At 40.5% G+C, this 16,743-nt stretch overlaps 1 protein-coding gene across 1 annotated transcript; it reads right to left on the bottom strand.

Moving 5' to 3' along the window:
* Positions 1 to 700: 700 nt before the first annotated feature.
* On the bottom strand, positions 701 to 10,097 carry LOC105893735 (POU class 2 homeobox associating factor 1). Its single transcript, XM_031584207.1, has 5 exons — positions 9,361 to 10,097; positions 5,861 to 5,985; positions 2,433 to 2,472; positions 1,994 to 2,268; positions 701 to 1,522 (listed from the first exon to the last, which is right to left on the bottom strand). Exons 1-5 carry the CDS (start codon positions 9,374 to 9,376, stop codon positions 1,211 to 1,213), a joined length of 768 nt encoding a protein of 255 aa, XP_031440067.1. The 5' UTR covers positions 9,377 to 10,097; the 3' UTR covers positions 701 to 1,210.
* Positions 10,098 to 16,743: the final 6,646 nt, after the last annotated feature.

Raw genomic sequence — 16,743 nt, 5'->3', positions numbered from 1 at the left:
AGCAGAGTTGGAGAGGAGCTTCAAGCAGTTCATCAGGTCAATTCACGATCAGAGACATTCGCGATCATTTGCCGTGCGTCAATGAAAGAGTGAGTGTTTCGTTGTTGTATGTGTAATGTAGCGGGTCTGTTTCATATCAGTGTATATAATATATGTATGTTTATGTAGCGTGGTAATTATACTGTCTTGTCATGTTTCACTCTGTTACCGTTAAGCAAGAGTTGCCGTTGTTAACGGAGGAGTGGAATGTTCACCATAACGCTGTGAAAGGGACAGATCCGTATTTATATCATAGCCATCATAATCATCGTTTGTATATACTGTTTCATCTTTATCATATTTCATTGTTAATATTTGTGTATATTTGTTATATATTATTTCCATAGAAACCACGGTTCATGGTTCTTCAACTCAATCACGGTCAATCAAGAATTCATGTGTAAATACGAGTCCTTTACGCGGATAATCGTATTCACCGTTCATCTTCAATCATTCAAGTTCATCCTGCCATTCAAGGCTTGAGTGTGTGCAATAAATACTTCATTACATCTGTCATCATTGGGACATTGACATCATTCTAGTTCTAACCGGACAGACCTGTGGCGATTGTCACCTATTTCAAGTACACCAGCATACAGTCTTTGGGTTTCATTCAATTCACATATCACCCTATTTTATAATACCAATGAAGATAACAAAGTGAGGTTAATGGTTTTTTAATTAATGAAATTGGGTACTTATGGTTGCACATTGATATATATGATATGATATTAAAATTAATTCATACAAGATGAAGCAGGAATACAAGAAACACATTTTGCGCATTATATCCATAATGCAAAACGAGAAGGCATGGCATAAAAATTATATCTTAATAATAACTTCCATAAAGCAAATGCAATCTGCACTATTATTTTGTTGCTGCTTCAAAATATAGGATACAATAACACTGAACTACAACAAGATTTTCAACATATCACCTGAAAATTGTATAAAATGTCTTGAATGACATTTGCTCCCTTGTCAGATGTTCTTGGAGAAAAACAGATTAGAGGATGACACACATCATTGATTAAAAACAAGAATATGACCAAGCACCTTCTTCACCTGTGCACAAGGCCATTGCAACAAACTATTTGCATCACAACCAATTTATAAGTACAGACAGACATATTTAACACTGTGTCTACTGAGGCCCACGTTCCAGGCCTCAGACATCTTGCGTGAACACCGAGGGGCTACAAACATAGGAGTCTTTGGGGTCATCTTCCAGAAGCTTCTCCAGTGGGTTCGGCTCCTCCTCCATCTGCTGTTGGTCAGGTTCTGGCATGGGCACCGTGACGTGCTCTGAGGGCCCAGGGGGTTCGGGGGGCACAGGGCTTGTGGGCAAGGCTGTAGAGCAAGGCGGGTACTGCATCACAGGGCCAGGGATGGTGGTCAGGGGCTGAGGCCAGGGAATGTAAGCCAGCGACGTGTCGTGGAAATCCACCTGCGGCAGCGCTGCTGGGGTCGAAGTTATGGTCTTCAAATGGGAGAAAAGATGAAAATAGAGGAATAAACAGTGACTAACATTTAAGGGTTTTACATTCTATCAGCTTCATCTGTGTTCACTTAAAGAGTTCATGAAAGAAGTTTATGAGTAGATATTGCCCTCATATTTCTGTGAATCCATTCAATACTGACAGGCTGCATAGTGCAATCCTATCTTATTTTATCTAGTTACTTCCTAAATTCCCTTTTGGATAAACTTTACCTGTCTGCTGAACTATTATGCAAGAGCAAGACATTGACACTGACACATGGAGAAGAGGAGGAAAAATCCCAAACTGCCTCACCTCAACACATGACCAAGATATAAGCACTGACAAGCCCAGCAGGGGAGAACTGACTAATGTGGTCTGCCTCCTCTCAAAAGAAGAGCGAGACAGTGACACTGACAAGCACCCAAAACAAGAGGAGAAAAGTGAAAAATGAGACAATCTGTCCATCTCACCCCGATGTTGGTGAATAGGGGAGTGTGTGTCAGAGTTAGCAGAGACGACGGCGCCACCATGGTGTAGCTCGGACAGACAGGCTGGACGTACATGTCGGCAGAGAAGGCCGGGACAGGGGTGGTGTCGGTGTGGAAGTAGTCTGGGGGGGGCCAGTGGCTCACAGGCTGCAGGGTGGGAGCTGTAGGCTGGGCCAGCCATCCGGTGTAGAGAGCTCCAGCATCAGTGACCATATCATAGCCACCACCGGGGCTACCCTCCAGAAAACCTGAGGTCCCTTTCAAAGACAGTGTCAATATATAAAGAAATAGTGAATATGCTACCACTACAACTAAAGATATGTGTATTATAATTCTAATTTAAATGGATGGCAGAACTAAAATAATATTTTTGATTCACAGACAGAGTTTTCACCTAGAAATGACAGAGGCCTAAACTTACCAATATTATATGATGGTAAAATGCTGTTTGGAAACACCACCTGTTGGTGAAAGGAGAGTTTTAAAAAACACTATGGGGGTTCAGGCCCTGGGCTCTGCAAAGCGCTTTGAGACTATTTTATTGTTTTGGTGCTATATAAATCAAATTGAATTGAATTTTGCCACTTTTGAGGTATATTTGTATAGGCAACTAGTTACAGTATAATCTTCGAATGACTTTCAGGTGTATGGTCATGTGAAGGGCAGGTAAACACACCTGTCATTTCCACTAGCTGCGCAGGCCATGTGCTTTTCAGTTCTGTGGTCCAGGACACAAATTCTCATCTTTCATAAAGGCTTTGGCTTACTAGCACATGATGGTTAATCATTGATTGTGCCAATGATTTACACTACCAAATTCTCCCCACTGTTAAACATTTTTCAAAAGTCAAAAAACACTAAAAAACACTTACTGGGACACACACAACTCCAACTAAACCAAATGGAACCACTCAAGCATGGAATTAGTGCAACACGGATATACTGGCACGCCTCGAGAACATAAAATGGCCTTACAATGAAAGTAACATGCATCAATTCAATGCCTTTCCAGAATGAATACTAAGTGCGCAGTGATTTGTGAATATGTCTGAGGGTTTTCTGCATATGCTGACAGGGCAGCGAGTGGGAGCATGCAGGAACAAAAGCCCACTAGGACACACCTTGTACCAGGGGAAAGGGGGGAGTGGCACTGGCAGAGATAAGCTTGTTTTCTGAGGTGGATGAAGTGGTCACAGTATTCACACCTACAACTAAAATAGTACAAGTATTGCGCATAAAAAAAGATATGGAACTGACTGCTGGGACATGTCGGTGGAGGTGTCACTCCCACGTTACATGTACCATGGCGGAGGTATGTCAGTGTTGCATTACAAGGAAAACATAACTTATAAGTAACTGCACTCTACAATGTGCTGGAATGTAATTCCAAAGGTGAAAATAAACTGATTGCAAATGTGCGACAGCAGATCCTAGAAGTCTTTCCAGAAACACAGCAATTAAATGCATTTACATTCATGTTACATTCAGTGCCAGAAATTGGTGTGACATTTCTTGACATTTAAGCATCTGTATATAGCATCCATCCATTCAAGCAACATTTGCACAGCTGTGTGCGAGTGAGTAAGTGAGTGAGAGAGAGAGAGAGAGAGAGAGAGAGAGAGAGAGAGAGAGAGAGAGAGAGAGAGAGAGTGTGTGTGTGTGTGTGTGTGTGTGTGTGTGGGTGTGTGTGTGTGTGTGTGTGTGTGTGGGTGTGGGTGTGTGTGTGTGTGTGTGTGTGTGTGTGTGTGTGTTTTAAATGATATACACCGCAGTGAAAGCAAAGGGGACAGGATAATGATTGACTGACAGGACATGACTACAATGAAAGTGTTTGGTTTTGTTAAGTGTTATGAGGTGAAAGGGTGGAGCAGGTGTCAAGATGATAACCCCTGTGTCTCTTCCACCTGATGACTCAGAATGCAAAGCATGGCACTAACAAAAGAACCAACATACCCAAAGTTTAAGAACTAATAAACACCCTTCTTTAAACCTTACAAAGAGTGTTAAAAGTGAGCAAGACCTTTCAGATTAACACATTGGAACCAAGATTAACCATTGGAATACTACATGCTTCCAGATAGTTCTTTTAAACATGCTTCCAGATAGCTCTTTTAAACATGCTTCCAGATAGCTCTTTTAAACATGCTTCCAGATAGTTCTTTTAAACATGCTTCCAGATAGCTCTTTTAAACATGCTTCCAGATATTTTTTTTAAACAACTGGCTCAAGCTAGTATGTTGCTCCTTTTGGTTTCTGCTATTTCTCACACTGTTCCATATTTTCTGCAACTCATCTAGTTTTATTTTCTGAACACAGTTCTCACAGAAGACAAACTGAACCGATGGCCTGCTGTCCATCAAAAATTAAAAAAGTAAAAATAGGCTTTTAAGCTACTGTTTGCGGCCCTGTTATTTACACTGTTTAATACTGATGTAAAGTACATTAACTGCTCTTTTAATACTATTCCCTTAGATCTTGTGGGAGACTACCCATTTAAATTGTTCCTCAGGCCATGACATCAGCCTGTTGTCGTCTGTAATCAAATGTATTCCACTGAACTACGGTGACTCACATTTGATCCTGTGTGACTAATAGTTCATTTGACTGTTATCATGGATGCCAGTCCCTAAGTTATAAATGGCTCCTCCATGGAAGGAGTGCAGTCAGAATGCAGCAGACAGGAGCCTAAGTAATTTACGGGCAACAAATAGGAGTAGGTGACATTTATTTATGGGGGTCTGTGGGAAAGCAGTAAAGGTTTCAGGAAGATGGACATAGAGTTATGTACTGCCAGTGATTGATTATTCAGGGTGAAAATGCTTAACTTCTATTTTCCTCATTAGAGAGATTTTAAAGGGGATCTACATATTCACCATTCTACACAGGTAATGGCAACATTGTGTTGGGGTTTACTCTGAAAGTTGGACATTTAGGAAGTTGGCCCACCAACAGAATTCCCTGTCTGGCCACCAAACCATCAGTAACCACCACTGTCACTGAATTACGGCGGCTCCGAATATTACTGATGAACATTCACAAGGTCATAGTTGGGGATTGTACATGGTAGCACACGAGTATCCAAACTTGCCTGAATATTTCCCCATTCATTAAGTTATATGATCATGATTATATGATTTTTAATATGTCTCGGCATCTTGGAAACAAATGTAGCATTCTGTCTTGACATCTTGGAAACAACTGTAGAAAATGTGTGAAAGACCACAACAGATCAACAGATATTAAATGTGTGAAAGACCACAACAGATCAACAGATATTAAATGTGTGAAAGACCACAACAGATCAACAGATCAACAGATATTTAATTCCTCTGTGATGTCTACAGTGGGAGTGGGGATGAACGTGACACTGTATGCTTGCAGTATGTATGTGTGTGTGTGTGTGTGTGTGTGTGTGTGTGTGTGTGTGTGTGTGTGTGTGTGTGTGTGTGTGTGTGTGTGTGTGTGTGTTTGGGGGGAGTCAGTTTTTGGCATTGCTGTGTGCTCATTTGCATAGGCCTCATGCCCAGCCCTTTGGCAGTGCAGGCATAATGGATTAACTGTCATACGAAAGCACCTGGATTATATAAAGCCAAAATCCCCTCGCAGTTTGGACACTGTGAGAGGGAGTGCAGCTTCCTGCAACACCAGATTACTATCCCCCTGTCCAGGATACAGATGTGAGCACAGAATCACACAGCCATAGAAACATACATTTACACATCTAGGGATAGCATATATTCAAGGTGAATGTTTTATTTAGATAACTAGTTAGTTACTGCGAAGAATACAGATGTCTGTCTTAGTCGACAAGGAACGGACTGGAATGAGGAAATGCTTGTGGGCACTCACGGCAGTAGGGGGTGATGTGGCGCTGTGAGGATTGCTGCTTCCTCTTTTTCTCCTCAGGAGTTCCTTCACGGGGTCTTTAACTCTAACGCCCTGGTAAGGCTTGGAGTTAGATGGCTCAGCTGGTACTGTTAGGTGTAAAAGGTCGAACAAAATGTCATACTGATCACCTTATTGCATAAAAATGCCTTAACATTCATGTCACTTTAGGTCCTTGGGAAATTAAGTTTAAGAATTTAAGGGCAAAGGTTTGCAAATAACCTTTATAAACAGGGGACACCAAAATTAGGTCTTAGTAGTCGGACATTCCTGTTACTCTGATGCAGGTTTTTTACCAAAAACATTTAAAAAGGAAACTCTCAAGGTTTTGCATGTTCCGGATATTTGGTTCCTGACTGATTTATGGCATACATGTCTTTTATCAACCACCGCAGGGAACCTCGTCTTCCGAAAACTATTTCCAGCCCTCCTCAAGCTCCATCATTAATGAATTTATGATACCCCTAAATAAGCAACTGGTCACAACAAGAGTGGTTGAGCAACACGCAATGTAGCAGTGCAGTGCCCCTACAACCAGATCCTTTGGCTGGATTATGGTATGTGTGCAGATCTTCCTGTCTGTAAGAGGATTGACGGGGTCAAAGACATGCATCTCTCTGTCACACAAAGCACCTGCCGAAAAAGCCGTTCCCTTGAGCCAATTCTTGTTCCACCTTCCGTTCCCCAGTGGTTGACATGACAGACACAGAAAATGCTGGTCATGCTTATCATTCACAATTTGAAGGGGGAAAATACTTCAAAAAGAAGTGGGACTGTACAGGATGTGTTCAGACACTTACTCCTTTCGGCAAAAGCACAGTTACATAATTCAACTGCGTCAATCGCATGTCTTGAATTTACACTCTTAAGAGTGTAGACTCCCAAAAGACTAACACTGGGATGGGGTCGAGCAGTGCTCAAACATGAATAAATGCCGCACATTTATTTGACGTGCGAGTTTCAGATTGTATCTCCATGGATCCAACGGGAGTGCCAGTTTATGAAGTGACTTACAGGGAAGCTCGGTAAAGTCTTTGTTTGCTTGGGAGGGTGTGGTGGCTCAGTGATTCGTGGTAAACAAAGGCAGCTGCACTTCAACAGCCTTCAGGGGAAAAACAGGGCCTTATTCATCAAGAATGTCTGATTAACTGCACTGTTTGTTCAACTAGACCAGCATAATTTTCACAAGAATGATTGGTGCCAGATTCAGGCAAACAGTGATTTTTTCTCTGTGCTTTGCCACTCTATGGTATGATATGTTTCCTCACCAAAACCTATAGTTTTTGACTGCCACTGTGCTGTTAACATTTAAAGATTTCCTGAACATAGACTTACATTTGCTTTGGTACGAAAATGCTCAACATTTAACCTTTACAATCAATCTCTGTCTGCCATTGATGCCGTAACTATTAACCAGACACTAACCCTAACTGATATCAGAAATAACCTTCAGAGATCACCAATTCAAAGTCATGCAGAGTCATTCGGACCAATGAGATATGAGATAAACTTGTCACTAAATGTAACAGTTCAACAACATATCCTTTACAGGTTTGCAAGTCAAAACAGGCAGCATATACACTCATCCTGCAGTGGAGACGACTAGTGTGCTTATAGATTACACTTCACAAACTCGGTTCACAAAGACTGCTTCAAGTTCCCATATCTTCTGTAAACAGATGAAGAGTTTCTGCAAGTAGAGGACCTTAGGAGGGAGAGGGTGCACCTATGTGTCGGATGCAGACATTTTAGTTGCAGCTCTTTTAAACTGTCTTTCACAATCTACTGTTTTATCTGCACATTACCTTTGAATTTCTTTGCACGTCATATATGGACTCTCAGGTTATGCATATACTTGCACACAGAGTGATTTGGGGAAGACAGCTGAATTTTTCAACATTAAAAAAAGAGGAAGTGGACCAGCTGTGTTAGATTTAGAGGTAAACCAATTGTGCTGCTTTGCATATGAAGATCTAGGCAAGCAGTCAAGAGGTCCAACCTCCAAAAAGGCCTTCCTCTTTCCTGGGAGGTACAGTACATTGTATGATACTGTGGATCTTTATTATCAAGGGGACATTTGTTGCAGATTTATTTCTAAATGAAAGAAGCAAATGTGCACGTTTACTTATCTTATTACACCCTACTCTTCAATCCACTAAGCAGTAATGTCTTTCATTCAGATATTTCAGATGAACATATAGTTTCATAATTCTTGTCAGTTCACATTCTGCATTATTGGGGAAGAAACTGTGGTAAGAACAGTTTGGGTTGTGTATATTAAATGGCCAAAATGTGTTGTGATGTGATGACTTGCATGCATTTCAAAGCATGCTCAAGCAAGCAACAAACCCTAAACCTTGGCATTGCACCAAGACATATCAACTGGCGTTGCAGCAGCGCAATCTGGTCAATTTAAAATGCATAGCTTTTGACACCCTCAGATTTCCTCAAAGATAGATAGCATATTTAAGACTTTCTTTCTATCTGAAAACCCAATGAATTTAGAATTGAATGCAATGTTTGAGCTTCATATGCGATTCCTCTATTTCATTTTATATTTTGAAAACATGGATGGTTTCATAGTCAAAAGAATATCAAAATGTGTATATCAATAAATTATTCATGAAAACAATACATTTCATCAAAGTACTTACATGTTTGTACATAAGTGGAAAAGCATACACTTTCTATGCTGGTCACTTACAGCATAGCACTCAAGACAGTGAATGAATAAAACATTTGCAAGTATTCACTTATAACATGGAAGGAAAACTAGGGCTTCTTACACTAAATGCAACATGCCCATGTCTCCTCTTAAAACTTTCTACCCCTACAAAAACTCCAAACTGAGGCAGTTCTCTACTTCAACCTGTTTTCTGCATTTCTGTGATGCCTCAAACCTGTCCAGAACGCTAAGGTGATGTATAGAGAATATGTGCTGACAGGACTTTTGGAGCTTCTTCCCCGCACAGCGTGTTTTCACGTTTGCAGAATCCCCCGTGATAAGCAATCTAAACTGCTGTCAGGGCTCTGAGAGCTGCCCCAGAGGTTCAGGCCAGTCTGATTGTAAATCACCTCTCATGTTCAAAGCCATCGGTGGGCTGAATGGTATAACTGGTGCCATAAGCTTTCCAAAATGTCCAAAAGTAGCGCGCTCTTCACAGAAGCTAACTTGTTTGAAATACACTGGCTATTATGATGTATTCAAATCTGTTTCAAGCTTTGATGCCCTAAAAACGTAATATGCAAAGTAATATGGATGTCATAAAATTAGATTTGATGCTAAGTCCAGTATAAGAAATGTCTTGAATAATGCATACATACATAACATCAACAAGTGAAATGGTTGTTTACAAGTATGGCATTAATCAATCAAATTATAAAGCTTTTAGATTGTGAATCTTTAAATTATGTACTTCCTTACAAAAAAAACATGTATTAAGATTTGAATGATTGATACTTACAGTTTCTGAGGAGCATGCTGTAAGTTTTCTTGCTCACTTAATTTGTTTGTGTTTACAAATATGTTATGCCTTGAACAAATAGCCTGAACAAAGATTGCAGTGAATACCCATGTGGGCTGTTCTTCTGATCCTGCTAAATAGCTCAGTGACATCACCACACTTCAAACCACATGTTCCCCCAATTCTCAAGTAATGTCACCCCAGTAAGTAAAACAACATATGTTAACAAATAAATATGTTGCATATACTCTCCGCTGCCATTAGATAGATTCTCATAAAATTAAATAAAAGTTTTCGAATTGGCCATGAAAGCAGAAAGAATTATTGGTTGCCACTGTTTTACGTGTGCCTGGCTGACCTGAAATATGGGATTATGGGAAAGCCACCACTCACTCACATACACCAAGAGAATATCTTATCTTATCTTAAAACTCTTATCTTATCTTAAAACTCTTGTTAGTTTGTGTGAAGACGCATCAGGTATGTAGGCTGAAAGGGATGCAATGTGAGCTGTTTATAGAACTGAAAATGCAGTTTTAGTCATCATAACCCCAGCTGCATGCTTGTCACACATCACTGCTCTCTGTGCTCTGTGGCCTCTGCAGATTGATTGACTGAAGATTAACTAAGAACACCTTATTCAGATTGGCACACTTCACGTGGATCTTCCATAGAAGAGCCATGAAAACACATACAATACATACTAACCTGACAAAGAAAAAATATTAAGGACTCCTTCCAAGGAAAATGTATGAAGACAGGTTTTAGTCACTGGTGCAAATCGTTTGCCTTGTCTGAGTTTTCTTTGACTAACTGCCATATAAACCTCCATAGTCCATAGGAAATGGCCTGGGGAATTCCCCTTATTGTTATTCAGCGTTGGACTGCATTGGAGAATCCTGTGATAATAGTTGTAGTAGTTGTATGTCTTTAGGCAACAGTTGTTATTATTAATAATAATAATAATAATAATAATGATATTCACAATAATAATTACATTTGTATTACTATATTATACTTATAAAAAGGACAATAGTAATAATAATAATACATAATATTGAATAATACAAATATGAAATATACAATCATATTTTTTATTGTATCCTTATAAATCAATATATTTTAATGAACCTTAATGTGTGTTAGCCAAAGCATATATAGTATTATATATAGTATATAGTATAATGTATAGGCTACATTCATTTATTCTCTTATTTGTCTATGTCTGCTTTCCCACTAATCTATTCTGTCTTGTTTTGTCAAGCACACTATATGCTGTTGTTGAAAAGTATAATACAAATAATTTATTTTGTGACAAAGGCCACACAGCCATCCAAACAAAAAAAAATAAGTACATTGATAAAATAAGTCAAACTAAAGATAACAAACTTCCTGTCTCCATACCTGTGTGGGGAGTAGGAGGGATGGGAAGTGTCAATTTCTGTTTACCTATTTTGTAGGGACTGACCCCCAAATAACAAAGCAGAACAATCCAAACACACTGTGTCCCCAGAGCCTGAATTAAGGCTGGAAACCCGTGCACTGAAGGAAAAATGTACAGTACGTGGCAATATTGAGGCTGATCAAAGGTGGGGAGGTTGGATTTGCACGTCCCAAGATTTGTATGTGTTCAGGCTGATGAGTGCCTCACCACCTTTTACCAAACAATAGAGAAGGAAGTGCTTCTATTAATAACTCTTAAAATAAGCAAAACTGAACCAAGATAGAAAGGAAACCATGAAAAGAAAAAATACTCGGATGCAGGAAAGGAGTTTTCGACAGATGCCAGATGTTGATCCCATTGCCAGTAAGCAAGCACACCAACGAGCTGGTGGTGAATCCAATCAAACTTATGGCCGATTCTTCACAATAAGAGAGCCTTTGCTAGAGGCCTCATGTCCGTTGGAGTCTTTGCACTTATGTGATCGAGAGGATGATCCTATTTCAGAGGGAGAGGAAGAACCCTCTAGAGCAGGCATTACTGCTCTTGGAGCAGATGAAAAATACCATGACTGATCTGAATAATCAAGCTGCTTCTTGTGGGGAAAATCAAAGAGCAGAGAAGATCTTTTGAGGCAATATGTAGACAGTAGGTTTGCTGCTCAGGAGGCACATCAGTGACAATGCTACAGACAGCTGTGGCAGATTGCTTATGTAGAAGAGACAAACAATGGTAGAAAGCACTGACCCGTGGCAAGCAACTATGTTTTCCCTCCACCCCTGTCAGAGTGATGTTCCCAGGGTGCACCACTTCTCAGAGTCCCTCATAGCTCCTCCACTCCATATCATAAATCACCTTTAATGTTTAGAGTTCCCAACCTTTGAGATTCACGAGAGCCATCAGATTTACTGAACAGTGTCATAACTTCCTACCATAATGGCTTATTTCTGATAAGAACTGACAGGGAGCCATAGGAAACGTTCTCTTAGGATGTATTTTTCGATAATGACCGGACTATACATTATCCCTTACTTGTGGTTCAAGTGGTAGGCAGACTAGCTAAAAGCTAAAAGCTAAATGAAGAAAGGAATACTAAAGAACTGCAACCCAGAATTGGCCAGTAGTTTAAGAGGTCCAGTGCATACTGTGGAGCAAGCAACTGGTGAGAGTTAGATCACAAATGAAATGTGATTGGACATCATCCAAAGACTACTGGGCAAAAGTAAACCAAGGATACAAAAAGCCATGAGTCAGAATTGTGCAACACAAGCTAAATGCTCACCTGAATCCTCCCTCCCTCTAGGTCGTGCCAATTCACATCAGAGCTGTAGTTGTAGCTGTAGTAGATGCAGACTGTACCTATACACTCATGCAAAGACACCAATAACAGTTTAAAGTCTGTTATGGCAAAGGCTGTCTAAACACGGCTCCAGATACTCTTTCTCGTACAGTTCCAGTCCCATGTAACATAACAGCATATGTTACACAATCCTCTACATTCATGTGCAATCTGACCATCCCACCATCCTCTCTGGCATACCTATAGATTGGAATACCGACCCTCAAATCCCAAAACTTCTGGAAAACACAGGGATGATGACCCCCAGAAATGACAGGACATCCTTTGAGGAGTATCAACGTGTTCCCATTGAGAGTTAAGGGAGCTCCAAAGTTCCAACTGGTGGTGTCTCCACATTCCTCCAATCCTATCACAGTACTATGACAAACCACTAGGGGGCCATATGGAAAAACTCAAAAACCATGCAATGTCCTATATGTTTCTTGGTACTACTTCTTAAACAAGACATTACCAACAGAGAGAGTGAACAGAAACCTAAACATGATGATTGCCTCTTTTGTAGGGGATAACCACAGAGAATGGGATGGATGGATTTGGATGTTCAGAATCAGATATGTAACCAACATGGCACAAGACCACAAGATGTGAGACACACCCTCTGAACTGGCATTAGGAAGGGCTTTAGTTGGGCCTTTTGAAAGGATGTTGTCAAAAGCACCTGAGTCCCAACACCCAACGTAGTCTCTGCTATAAAGGAAACAACATCTGTTGAAGAGGTGGCTACGAGAGTGGAGGGAAGCTCCAGCAAGATGAGCCAAAAACTACATTACCCACCTGAGAGGTTGGCGTTTCCAGAAGGAAGATTTCGCATGGGCCGGGGCTCACCACCTCTTGAAAGCCACAGAGCAAGTAATTGCAAAATTGGCAGTCAAATGGACTTGACCAATAGTAGTGCTAAAGAGATTTGGACCTCGGAATTGTGTGGTTGAGTGGTTAGATTAGGCTGCAAAACAGGACACTGTTAATGTAGTCAAATCTGAAATGAGTCAAAAAGAAATAAGTAAATGGATCAAATAAGTGAAACTAAAGATGACAAACCTTCTATCTCAGCATTTGAATGGGGAGTAGGCTATAGTTCACAATTCTGGCAAAGGGTTGTTGATATTTGAGGTGAACAGCCAATCAAATTACACCCCTTTCTTTAGTGCTCCTAAAGGAATGTGTCTGAAATAGTGTTTGGCCTGTTTTTTTATTTATTTTAAGAGCCAGGACTGTACGAACACCTGAGTGTTTTTGAGTGCACACACAGAACAGACAGCTTGAGGACCATGAGGAGCAACTCACTGAATTTGATAGAAAATAGTGTCTTAGAATTGTGGACTACACTTTTAGGTAGGCGGACCTGGGTAGGTCTATTACTTCCTGTTTCACCATTTTGTATGGTTTGAAACCCAAAAAAGAAGCCGAAAGACCATCCAAACCTATTGTGGCCTCAAATACAGGGTTTGTCTGTGCCTCACCACCCCTCACCAAACAAAAAAGAAGGAAGGACCTTTATTAATAAAAACATTGAAATAAGGGGGGGTTGTAAATAAAAAAGGACTAAGGAAAAAATACTCTTAAACTGTAAAAGAGCTTAAAGAAGAATTTTCCACAGATGCCTTTTTAAGTTCAGTTATAACACAGAACCTAAGTTGAAAAATGTAAAGGATTTTTTTTTTTCTTTAATACATCGCCGTGAAAAGGAAACAAACTCTGTTTTTATCCCTGCCTAAGTATTAAAACCTGACTACACATAGTTCCCACAATTGGCAATGCTGTAACACAGCTAAAAACGAATTGTTATAATTTAATACAAAGATTCATTTAGCACTTCGAACCTAACAGCATCCTAACGAAGTGGCTGCCTAAAATAGATTTGTCTGAAACATTGGTTCAAACCTCAGCTATAACTGTAACTGCAAGTCTATTGGTTTTAGTTTCCAAAAGGAAACACCTGCAGATACTATGAGGTTCACTGGCTACCAAAGCCCTTCCCACCAGATCTTGATCCTTTTCTGGCAAATTGTATTTCAGAGTTAAGGATTATGGCATTGGCATACGTACAAAACAATCAAGTAGAAAAATATATACACTTTCAATAGCAGCTGGTATTGATTAGTTCACCGGTACTGATTTGCACACTGTTCCTTAAGGTGAACTGTTGACACAAAGCAGTTCTTTCAGTTGTGCAAACATGCTGATTCCTGGTGGGTGATTAGTGCATGTGAGAATAACAACAAGGCCCCAAAGATCAAAAACAACTCCAAAGATTAACAGATGATCCCCGTGGATTTTCTAGTTGATGCCTGGCTCCTTGCCTTGTCTAAACATTTGAAGTGCACCGTCATGTCTCCAACATCTTACCATCCTCTACAGAGAATGACAGGAGTACGCAATGGCCAATGCACTTGATTACTTACTAGAGGCATGTCATTATCACTTGCAGATTGGGTGGTCTTTTAGGCCTAACCGATTGATGGGATTGTCTGCGTGGATATCTTGCCTGGGGTGATCTTTGGAAAAACCCTTCAACTACTGGTGTCTGTCTTGTCAGCAGAAAGTGCAGTTTAATGGTAAGTGATGATGGGATTTAAAACGTCAACTGACAACTAATTTGCACAGAAGGCAATGGAGCGCAATGTTATTAACAGCTGGCCACATGACTTTTAACTGTACACATTAAAGGAAGGAAAGAATCGTTTTTATGACTGCACAGGAACATAGCCAGTGGGGAATATTTGAGGAGGGAGCCTCAAACTAAAACAGGAAGTAGTTTGTAGCTACTGGTAACCGGGCAGACACGTGTCAGTTGCCATGAGTGTCACATCCTACAACTGTTGGGGAAATCTCTCTGAAAATTGAGCACATTGTGGTTGTGAGTCAGCCCATTGTACATGAGTGTATACATTTCACTGATGAGGTCGATGCATACATTCCATTGGTGGTAGCTTCGAGCCGCACTACCGCGGTGTGAAGGTATTATTAACCTTTCTGGCAGAAAATACGCTGTTTTGACACTCAACAATCAAATCAACATACCCTCTCCTTTCAGGGCCTCCCCAACCACATGCATGTAACCTGCCTTGGCATGACTGACAGGCAAGTCTTTTTCCTGAATGGCTGAACCCTCCTTGACCCGATTGGTTGGATGCTATTTGACCGGATCCTTTGTTATCTCCCTGATATTCCGTAGCCAGGAGGACAGTCAATGTTTCCTCAGGGCATATACTGTACTGGAATGTGAAGAGAATTCCACCTACTATTAAAGATAGAGTACTGAAGTACAGTCACTGACGCCACTATTACATGGCAACATGGAAACCGTCAGCTGGTGTTGGTCCTGCTAGCAAGAGCCAACGACGAGCACTACATACAGTGAGGACTAATGAGAATTAGAGGGAAACAACCAAAATGTTAAGCACATGAGGTTAGAAAAAAGATAATAACCTGATGATCTGTTTCTGTTCTACTTTTAAGTAGCATTATAGCAGTAGAGCGTTATAGCATATTTGTAATTGTGTGATTAAGTTCAATGAATGACTAATTAATAAGCTGCATCCCAAACTATTTACAATAATGCGAAGAATGTTTCATTGGTTTGACACGTTGGTTTAACACACACACACACACACACACACACACACACACACAAACACACAAAACTGTCACCTGCATATCAGTCATAGCAAGACGTTGACTATGCTGTGTGGAAAGTGGTAAGACTAGCTTGGATGGAAAATATACGTTTACAGTTCACTAGAGCATCACATTATGGATAGAAGCAATGAGTGAACTGGAGATATTTGTAGTTGTTACCCTTTATATTACAGGCAGAGAGATGGCTAATAATAGTGGACAGGAACATGGGGTGGTTCAGGTTTGCTGGATCCACCAATTTAAAATGTAGATAACATGGAGAAAATTGGTGAAAGACATTAGAGAAAAAAATACTCCATTTATGATTCCAGTGTAGTCAACAGAATTGTTGTAAAATAATCTGGTTATACTGCTGTTTTCTGTGACAGACGGAAACTTGCTGTTGCGGTTATCCCTTATCTACAACCTTGCAGTGAGTGTAAGTTTTCTCGCACCCTCCTTTTGTAAATATCCACAGGAGGAGCCCTCGAGGCTCGTCTTCTACAGGACATGACTTGTACTACATTTAAGAAGGTCTGAATAATGTAAACAAAAAGTTTCACAGACCTTATCTCAGAGGCCACAAGTTGAAGTGAGCTATCTGCACAAGTCTTCGTCATCAATCTGTGGAGGTTCAGGCAATGCTGACACAGCTGCCTGCCAAACCTCTCTTGATGAGGACTAGACCCATGGTCAAAGTGCTGTGGGTTTCACCAAGGCACAGTTTCACTGTGGCTACACTGAGAGGCTATCACGTGCTGTAGCCCTAACTTGTATCCCCTTAGGATAGGCCAGAGAGACCAGAGTTCCTGCTGGCACATACAACAGGGGAGTGTCTGGATGGATGGAGCCTACAGAAAGTCCCAGTTGCCCAACAGCAGGATTGCTCAAGCTGTGGCCTTTTTGTGCTGATGAAAAGTATTGTTTTTAAAAGCACAGATTTTAAAATGGCCTTGTTATTAAT

This window comes from Clupea harengus, chromosome 17, assembly GCF_900700415.2.
Source record: "Clupea harengus chromosome 17, Ch_v2.0.2, whole genome shotgun sequence".
Classification (NCBI taxonomy): domain Eukaryota; kingdom Metazoa; phylum Chordata; class Actinopteri; order Clupeiformes; family Clupeidae; genus Clupea; species Clupea harengus.
Note: the sequence above shows the minus strand (reverse complement) of the source record. Positions and strands in the feature narration are given on the sequence as shown.

Coding starts and splice junctions, on each gene's coding strand:
- LOC105893735 (XM_031584207.1), bottom strand. Junction 2,473..5,860: donor CCACATCACCCCCTACTGCC/GTGAGTGCCCAC, acceptor TTTCACCAACAG/GTGGTGTTTCCAAACAGCAT. Junction 1,523..1,993: donor CCCTATTCACCAACATCGGG/GTGAGATGGACA, acceptor TCCCATTTGAAG/ACCATAACTTCGACCCCAGC.